At 43.9% G+C, this 10264-nt stretch overlaps 1 protein-coding gene across 1 annotated transcript in view; it reads left to right on the top strand.

Moving 5' to 3' along the window:
* The first annotated feature begins 280 nt into the window (after positions 1–280).
* The window catches only part of LOC113894310, a 60693-nt gene continuing 50709 nt past the window's right edge, over positions 281–10264 (top strand). The window contains exons 1-3 of the mRNA XM_027544556.1: positions 281–352; positions 6094–6322; positions 8086–8238. Coding sequence (XP_027400357.1) covers positions 6143–6322; positions 8086–8238 — 333 coding nt within the window. The 5' untranslated portion in view covers positions 281–352; positions 6094–6142. The remainder of the gene's footprint in view (positions 353–6093; positions 6323–8085; positions 8239–10264) is intronic.

The raw sequence follows: 10264 nt of genomic DNA, 5'->3' as shown, positions 1-10264 counted from the left end.
CAATGACCCATTGATAACCAGGGACACGGGTCCCCAGCTCTGTCCCCTCCTAGACCTCGTCCCTTGCAGCCCCATCAGCTGCCAGGACCCAGATCCGCAGCAAGGGCACCTGGAGTTCTCCCGGTCCCAGGCAGAGCCCCCGCGAACCCTGGAACGCTGTTTCCTGCTGCTCCTCTTTCCCTCCTCCTGCTGTTCCTCCTCTCCTCCTGGCGCTCTGGCCCCCGCGGGTCGCTGTCTTTCTCCGGCCTCCGCCCCTAGCCGCTACCGCCCCCTGGCAGCCGTCTCCATGGTGCACACCAGACGCGGGAAGCCACCCGGCGGCGGTGGAGGGAGGCAGGGACCCGGCGCATGAGTGAGTGCGGGGCGCGGGCCAGGCGCCAGGAGCGCGTGCTGGGTGAGGGCGAGGTTGCACCGGCACTCCGAACCGTGATTAGGTGCTCCAGACACGCTGGGACCTGGGCTCGGTGGAGGTCTTGCTTGGTTTGCGCCTGCCCCGCCCCAGGGACATAGGCCTCCCCACCCAGACATCCCCAGGGTAGGGATTTCCGGCATCGGTGGGTAGTGGGAATTCTTTCCGGGATCTTTCGAAACTGTTGTGTGCACCAGGGGTTTTGAAGAAGGCCGAAAAAGGCAGCCCCTCAGGCCTGCCAGGTAGCTGCCCCTCTGGGAGCTAGCCGCTGTTGGAGCTGGGCGGGCAGGGCACTCAGAACTCAGGGCAGGGGCTCTTCTCCCCTCACCGCTTCTCCAGACGGCAGGACCCTCAGGCCCCTACTCTCACCTGCTCACCCCCCATCCCCACCTTCCATTTCCAGGAGAATCACAACCAGACAAGATGAGAAAATCTAGCATCCGTGGAGTATCCACTCCGGAAACCTCCAATAAATATTCATTAACTTACTAGCCAATCACCTAGGTAATTGCTAAGCTGGGCCACACACTTATAGAAACGACAGAAGGAAATACTCATACTGAAATAGTAAGTGAAAAACTCAAGATTTAAGAGGGTCTAAGTAGAATATTTATCGAATATATGTGTATATACCCAGAAGAGGCTCATGAGAAATACTTGATATTGTGAACAGTAGTACTGAATAGTGGGGTTCTCATGGTAAGTATACTGGAGTGGTTTGCCATTCCCTCCCCTAGTTACAAGCTTGAATCAAGATTGTCTAGAGAAATAAAAACAACCTCAGGTATGAGATGAAACCACTCCAATAGCAGAAGAGAAACTAAAGAGCCTCTTGATGAGGGTGAAAGAGTAGAGTGAAAAAAATCAACTTAAATTTTGATATTAAAAAAACTAAGATCATGGCACCCAGTCTCATCACTTCATGGCAAATAAAAGGGGAAAAGGTGGAAGCAGAGACAGATTTCCTCCTCTTAGGCTTTGAAATCACTGCAGATGGTGACCACAGCCATGAAATTAGAAGATGATTGCTTCTTGGCAGGAAAGCTATGACAAACCTAGACAGTGGGTTAAAAAGCAGACATTACTTTACCGACAAAATCCAAACAGTCAAGGCTAGTCATGTACAGATGTGAGAGTTGGACCATAAAGAAGGCTGAATGCCGAAGAATTGATGCTTTCAAACTGTGGTGCTGGAGAAGACTTTTGAGAGTCCCGTGCACATCAAGCAGATCAAACCAGTCAATCTTAAAGGAAATCAATTCTGAATACTTATTGGAAAGACTGATGCTGAAGCTGAAGCTCCAATACTTTGGCCACCTGATGCAAAGAGTGGACTCATTAGAAAAGACGCTGATGCTGAGAAGGATTGAAGACAGAAGGAGAAGAGTGTGACAGAGGATGAGATGGTTGGATGGCATTATTGATTAAATGGACATGAACTTGGGCAAACTCTGGAAATGGTAAGGGCTAGGCAAGCCTGGCATGCTGCAGTCCACGGGGTCACAAAGAGTTAGACATGACTTGGCGACTGAACAAACAATATTGGATAGTACCATCTTAGTCAGCTTGAAGTGAAGTCGCTCAGTCATGTCCAACTCTTTGCGAGCCCATGGACTGTAGCCTACCAGGCTCCTCTGTCTATGGGATTTTCCAGGCAATAGTACTGGAGTGGACTGCCATTTCCATAATAGAATACCAATGACAACAGAAATGTTTTTCACAGTTCTAGAGGCTGGGAAATCCAAGACGAAAATACTAGTAAGATAGATTTCATTCTGAAGCCTGTTCTCCTGGTTTGTAAGGGAAAGAAAGTGTTAGTCGCTCAATTGTTCTGACTCTTTGTGACTCCATGGTCACAGGGCTCCTTTGTCCATGGAATTCTCCAGGCAAGAATACTGGAGTGAATAGCCATTTCCTTCTCCTGGGGATCTTCCCAACTGAGGGACTGAACCCAGGTCTTCTGCACTGCAGGCAGATTCTTAACAATCTGAGCCACCAAGGCAGCCCCCTTGGTTTGTAGGTGATGGCCAATTCAACAGCTTGGGTGTGGATGGGTTGGAGGTGAGCTCTGTTGTCTCTTCTTAATCCCATCATTAGGGCCCCACCCTCATGACCTTATCTAACTGTAATTACCTTCCAAAGAACCCACATCATCACACTGGGGATTCAGCATTTGAATTTGAAGGGGAGGGGAGGTGAAAACATTCAATTCATAACAGTTTCTAACAAATGGTACCTTAGAGTGGTTACAAATGGGGGCTATGGATCTAGATTGTCTAAATTTGAATCCCAACTACACCACTTACCAGTGTCTGCCCTTAGGCAAATCACATAAACTCAGTATGCCTCAGGTTCCCTCCTTAGCATCTGCTATGTGTCAGATTCTGTTCTCAGAAGGCAATGGCACCCCACTCCAGTACTCTTGCCTGGAAAATCCCATGGACGGAGGAGCCTGGTAGGCTGCAGTCCATGGGGTCACTGAGGGTCGGACACGACTGAGCGACTTCACTTTCACTTTTCACTTTCATGCATTGGAGAAGGAAATGGCAACCCACTCCAGTGTTCTTGCCTGGAGAATCCCAGGGACGGGGGAGCCTGGTGGGCTGCCGTCTCTGGGGTTGCACAGAATCGGACACGACTGAAGCGACTTAGTAGTAGTAGTAGTAGTAGTAACTCATTATTCCCCATAACACTTCTTTGTCACCATCATCTCCATCTTACTGATGAAAAAATCTTTACAATTGTTATCTCATATAATCCTCACAAATGTCAAAGAGTTAATATTCCCACCATGTGTACAGATGAAGAAAATGAGGTTCAAGGAAGAGAAGTTGATTACCCACGATCACCCTGCTGGTAATGGACAGAAACAGGATTCAAACCTGTTCCGGTGAACTGGGCCACCCGCTCCCGACCCACACAGTCTCCCATGGTGCTATGCAGTGTTTGCCAATTGCCTGATGATAAGCAGCACTAGAGATGCTTTCCAAAAATGGTCTTAGCATGGATGGACCTAGAGACTGTCATCCAGAGTGAAGTAGGTCAGAAAAATAAATACCATGTATTTATGCGTGGGGAATTCGAAAAAACTGTTATAAACCTTCTTATTTACAAAGCAGAAGTAGAGAACAAATGTGTACATACCAAGGGGGAAAGGGAGGTGGGATGAATTGGGAGATTGGGATTGACATATATACACTGCGTGCATGCTAAGTCACTTCAGTCGTGTCTGACTCTTGCAACCCCATGGACTATATGCTGCCAGGTTCCTCTGTCCATGGGATTCTCCAGGCAAGAATACTGGAATGGGTAGCCATGCCCTCCTCCAGGGGAATTTCCCAGCCCAGGGATCGAACCCAAGTCTCCTGCGGCTCATGCATTGCAGGCAGATACTTTACTGCTGAATCACTGGGGGAGCCCGACATATGTTGGGGTCCTTTAATGGACCAGAACCTGGTGGTCCGGAGTCGACTGATAAGAAAGTAAAGGAGAGAGAAAGAGGCTGATATTTGTTGGTTTACGCAGGAAGCCAATAAAGCCTCTGCACCGGGCTTGCTCTGTTCACAAAGGCCTCAGGCGCCCTCTCGATGGGGTGAAGGCGCAGAGCACTTTCTCGAGAGGGTCTTAGAAGCCCGGGCAGCAAAGTCAACACAGAGAACCTCTGCGCTCCAAAGAAATAGCCTGAGAGACAGAGTTGTAAATAATCACTTTTACCATACGGTTCATAAAAAGGAAGAGGGTACTTATCACCGTATAGAAAAACTAATGAAGGAAATGCCTGGATTCCTCAGCCCCCCCGGGAGAGGCTTCCTCTCCTCTTAATTCCTGGATATTCAGGAATTAATAAGGAACAGATTCCTGACAGATCCAAAACAGCACACAGGAAGCCTCCTGTTTAAATGCTTCCTGACAGACATATATACACTGCTATGTATAAAATAAAATAACTAACGAGAACCTACTGTATAACACAGGGAACTCAGTGCCTGGTGGTAACCTAAATGGGAAGGAAATCCAAAAAAGAGGGGATATATATATATATATAGCTGATTCAGTGATTCACTGATTTACTTTGCTGTACAGTAGAAACTAACACAACACTGTAAAACAACTATATGCCAATAAATTTTTTTTAATGGTCTTGGGAATCAGTACGCTCAGTTCTGTTTTCAGCCAGAGCAAATCCCTTCTCTCCCTTCCTGGGCCTCATTTTTGTTCCATATAAAAGAAGAAGTTAGACCAGCCCCAAGATGAAAAGTAGGTTTTGGGTAGCTGCCAAGTCTGGTTGCTCTGCAGGAGCTGCTGGAGCAGAGCTATGAGCAGAATGCTGGAGCTACAACTGGGTGCTGGCCATGGGTCGGGTGAGTGGTAGGGTGAAGAGCCATTTTGGTTGGCCCAGTATTTTCCTGGTTTTAGCACTTAAAGTCCTGAGACAGTGGGTCATCCCAGTGATAGCTTACATGGATTAGATAATCTATAAAGTCCCAACCAGAGCTATTAAGAATATGATTTTTCCTTACCCAAGTACCTGAGTCTCTACATTCTACTGGGTTTACTCTCCCTTTTTAGAATGTTTTTCACTTGTGATGGGCTAATTTCTAGCAATAGGATACCAATGCAAGTGTGACCTAAATTGAAAATGTGGACTACCCCCAGTAGTTCGTATGGCTTCTAACAGATGACGCTAGCCTTCCCTTGAAAATTTAAAACATCCCCAAGCGCCCTGGAAGTGTGCAGTGCCTCCACGCATCTCAGTACATTTTGGGATCTGTGACTCTGAGACATGAAGCATTTCTAGAGACAAAAAGGGATGTTAAGTAATGTCAAAAGAGTACATCTCCTAGGAAAATTTATCAGTTCTAAATTTGTAAGTACCCAGTATTAATACCATAGTGCCAAAATATATAAAACAAAAATTTGTGCTACAAATTAATAAGTGATAGAGAAGGTGTGGAGAAAAGGGAACCCTCCTACACTGTTGGTGGGAATGTAAACTGGTGCAGCCACTATGGAGAACAGCATAGAGGTTCCTTAAAAGACTAAAAATTCCGTATGATCCAGCAATCCCACTGACAAAAATTAGAACTGACTCTTGCAGCCAGCAGAGTAAAAATAACATCAATAATAATAAAAATGTTTCCTTATCACTACATGCCAGGCACTGTGTAGTGCTTTATAAACTCATCTCATTTAACCTTTATGACAACCATAATCCATTTTACAGATTGGGAAATGGAGGCTTGAAGAGTTTATAATTTCTCTAAGGCCACACAGTAAATCAAGTAGTGGAGATAAGACTAAAATCCAAGTTTGTTACCTTCCAAAGCCCACATTCTTAACCACTATAATTACTGCGTGGCAGGAATTATGTCTGAAAGAAAATTATGCCACTTTTAAATCAATATGAACGTGGAAGTATTTAAAGCCCACTATTAATGTTAATTGTGTTCCTTTATAATTGAATTCAAAGAACTTCCCCCATTTTAAACAATCTAAAAGAAAGAATCCATTTCCATGAGTATAGTCCTTGCAAATTGAAATTTTCTGCTCTGATTCTCCACTCTCATTTTAAGATTAGTGAAGTACTTTATGATTTTCAGAGAAGGTGTGCAGCGATATTTGCTCATTTTTAGTGGGAAAGTGTGATCTCCTCCTTAAAAAGATATCTGTGTGCTGGGTTTCAGGGCAAGTTACAGTTCTCAGAATCCAAGTGGAATTTAACGCTATGAAACAATGCCAAGAGAAAAGCAAGGAAAACGAAAAACTAAAGGAGCACCCCAGTCCATTGTTTCCATTCTTCAAAAGTTCCTGAAAACATACGAGAAGCGTTGTGTACAGACTCAGACGTCTGTGTGTCCAGCCATCAAAAGGGACTTGAAAGCCAGCATCAACCATGAACGGATTCTCAGGAAGGTGAGTGTATCCTCTCAAGAAACCAAGGAACATGGATTCTCAATCCCTTCAAGCCCAGAATTGGCGGGGTCGCCCGCTCTGCGTTCCTGCCTGCATGCCGTCCAGAGCCTGACTCTGGCACCAAAGTCTGCTCGGCACTCCTCCTACCTTCCCACTCCTCCCTCCCAGTCTGCCCATCCCCGTCCTTCATCCTTCGAGCAGCTCTGCCTGTTCTCACCCCGCTTCACCTCCGGAACGGCCAGCCTGCCTCTCCTCCCACTCTATGTCTGGAGAGTCCAGCTCAAAAGCATCCCTTTTGTCATCATTGCAGAACCTCCCTCGCCAGCACTCCCGACCCTCCAAAAGAATGTCTCCTTGTCTTGACATCTGATGCGTCCAAGCCATCAAGCTTGACCTGCAAATACCCACACCCCTCCCATCTCACTTGGAGTAAGACAGCATATCATTTGGATTTCAGGGGAAAAAAACCTGATGTCACATCTTTTCTGAGATTAAATCTACTGGTTGAATGTCAGGGGGGAGGAAGAGAGGCCAGCCTAAGTGGTCAGCTCAGGAAGGGGCGCCTGAGTGACCAGAAGGGGGAGCCTGGCACCCAAAGACGGACTGTCCAGCTTCACAACTTCTCTATCACCAGCCCAGAAAGACAGTCTGTGTTTTAATAACCACATACCTACTGATTTCATAAAATGCTGGGTGTTAAGCAAGACAACAAATTAAACAAAATAATTAGATAGAGATGGTACTTTAAATACCATTACTTAAGACTTTGACACAAATCCATTCCACCCATATTTTTCCTGAATGTTTCTCGGGTTGGGAGGGTGATTACATTGCACCCTCCACAGAGAAACCCTCCCACAGTTCCTGTCTAAATCTCTCTCTCTTTCTGAACTCCCATTCTCAGGAAAGCTGCCCGCACCCACTATATTCCTTCAGGCTTTCACTCTCCACTTCTCCTCTTCCCGACCTGCGCTCCTGCGCATGCTCAGTCGCTTCAGTCATGTTCGACTCTGCAATTCCATGGACTGTAGCCCACCAGGCTGGTCTATCCATGGGATTCTCCAGGCAGGAATACTGGGATGGGTTACCATGCCCTCCTCTGGGGGACTTCCTGACGCAGGGATCAAACCCAAGTCTCCTGTGTCTCCTGCATTGGCCTAATTCATTTTTTCTGGTTGTAGTTATTATAATTAGGCTGCACTACTTAATCATAGGGTTAATCATAAACTTTATTCAAATTTATAACCATGTCAGCAGTATTTTCCAAGTATTTTTAATTATAATCACCATCAGAAATATAATTAACATTATGACCCAGTATATAAGTACTGGAATCTGTGTGACCCTAAGAGCTGTTTATGTTGGGTTGCTTTGGTTGGGTCTCCATTTTGATTTCGAACGTCAGTAAAATGAAAGTGTCATGAGACAGTTATTCCTTACTGCATAGTATATACTCAGATAATTTCCCTTCTTTTCTGTTTCATTAAAGAAATAAAGAAAAAGCTGGTAACAACCCACTAAATTGATTTCCTGACCCAGTTATGGACAGTAGCCTGCTGGAAAAAAATCTCTGCCTTGTGGGACTTTTCATGAAGCTTAGGCAGGAACTCCCTAAGTTTGTGTTGAACCCCAATGCACACTTGATCCAAAGTTAATAAGTAATGTCCTTCTAATGTTGTCTAATGACGATATTTTTCTCTACATATTTGGACACATGAACCTCCGTTTATGATGCCCACCTGTAGTTTTTTTTAACATTCTAGTTTGTACTGGTGAGACCTGATGACTCCCCGCCAGGCATCCCACCAATGTCCTTGGAAGCTTTGCTCATGACTGTTCGGGATGAGTGTTACATGCTGGGGAGAGAGATCTGCATCTGGGGCTTTCAACTGAGCAACCCAGAGATCGCCAGACTTGTGAGTCATGCATTTTAAAAATTGCTCTCCATTTAACCTTAAAATTGAATGTAAGCATATTATCATGTGTTCCAGCTATAGTTTATGTGGTTGTTGACTGATATGCTCCAAACTATTCTTTTTTAAAAGTATTTTTAGTGAAATATTTCAGACATATAAAAGTGCAAAAAATAATAGAACTGACATCTATGTACTCACCGTTGCATAATATACTTTTTAAGGAATGGATATTGAAGATATTTACAAATGCAAGAGCTAAAGTGCCATCTTTCTTCTTCTCCCCCATCTACTTCCAGGAGGTACCACTAGCCTGGAGTTGATGTGTATCAACCCCATTCATGTTTTTATGCTTTTATTACATATGCATGTATATTTTTACTTACCTACGTGAATTGTACTTTGTGTGATTTTATGACTTCTTTTACTCACATTATGTTGTCAAGATTTCTCCATGTTTATTAATTTTGACTGCTATTGTATAACACATAGCCTTCAGTCTTGAATGATGGTTTGCTGAAAACACGCTTATAGATTAAATATCATTATTTTTTATATTGAACTTCCTTTATAGTGAGTCCTAAGTTATATATAGGACTTTACTTCTGGCAAGGGCAAATCAGATAATTCAGGTAAATCCTTTCACTGAGGACAAAAAGATAAGCTAACATACACAATATGGGAGATAAATAAGCTTGATTTCTACTTCACATCATACCCCAGAATCAATTCCAGATGGATTATATATTATTTAAGGCAAAACAATAAGGTTTCTAGAAGATAGTCTAGGACAACACCAGAATCATGATTCTGGGGTGGAGAAAAACTCAAACAGAACACAAAAAACACTAATTTTTCCAGTTCCTAGCCTTTTTGAAAGTCCCTTATTTCTCTGAATGTTTAAACTTATAATCTATGTCTAATAATTTCAATAATCTGAATTATTTTGGAGTCTGACATTTCTGACTCTTGCTTCTACTGGTTCTTACTTATGAGGGCATTCCTTTGTATGTTTTGTGATTTTTTTTTTTTTTTTTACTGTAAATTCATATTTTGTGGGGACAAAAATAGCTATGGCAATTTCTTGAGCTCTGATTTGCAGATAGCTCTCTCCAGAGAATATTTACAGGTTTTTCTACCACACGCTCAGAGCTGTTAAATTCTTTTTTTTTTTTCCCTTTGGTTTTTTTTTTTTGGCCGTACCACATGGCATTCAGGATCTTAGTTTCCCAACCAAGGATGGAACTTGTGTCCCCTGCAGTGGAAATGCAGTCTTAACTGCTGTACTGCCAGGGAAGTCCCAAAATTAAGTTCTTAATCTAAGGTTTCTTTGGGGCTTCCCTGGTGGCTCAGATGGTAAAGAATCTGCCTGTGATGCAGGAGACCTGGGTTGTCTCTGGGTTGGGAAGATCCCCTGGAGAAAAGAATGATGACCCCCTCCAATATTCTAACCTGGAGAATTCCATGGATAGAGAAGCCTGGCAGGCTACAGTCCATGGGATGGAAAGAGTCAGACATTATTGAGTGACTAACACTTTCACTTTCAAGGTTTTTTGAACCATTCTGGTGATGTTAATTCAAGTTGCAAACCTGTGCTAAGGCTAGTTTTGTGAGTTCTCGGGGGATGTATTTTTTTCCATATACTCAGTTTGAGATGGGCCATTTTCCCTGGGATCCTTTGGGGAAGGGAAGAGTTGGGTTTATTTCTAGTTCTTTGTTACTCTAAGGACATAGCACTACAATCCACTTTATGTTTTGAGCCACACCTCTATTCAGGATTTCCTGTTGGACTGCTCACCTTGTCCCCTGGACTGTATGATCCATTAAAATCAAAGCCCAAATCTACTGCTTTAATGATGCTGTCAAAAGGGAAAGCTGGCTTCAGGGCCGCATACCTCTCTGGGTCATTTTCTTCTCATTCTTTGCCCTTTGGATATTTCTCCCTAACCTGCCTGTCAATCAACACATTTTAAAAAGATATGTTTAAAACTCTCCGAACAATGCATAGAGGAAAAGCTTCATAATGTTA

The sequence above is a fragment of the Bos indicus x Bos taurus genome, chromosome 1 (genome assembly GCF_003369695.1).
Source record: "Bos indicus x Bos taurus breed Angus x Brahman F1 hybrid chromosome 1, Bos_hybrid_MaternalHap_v2.0, whole genome shotgun sequence".
In the NCBI taxonomy this organism is placed as follows: Eukaryota; Metazoa; Chordata; class Mammalia; order Artiodactyla; family Bovidae; genus Bos; species Bos indicus x Bos taurus.
This window is presented reverse-complemented; position numbering and strand designations above follow the sequence as displayed.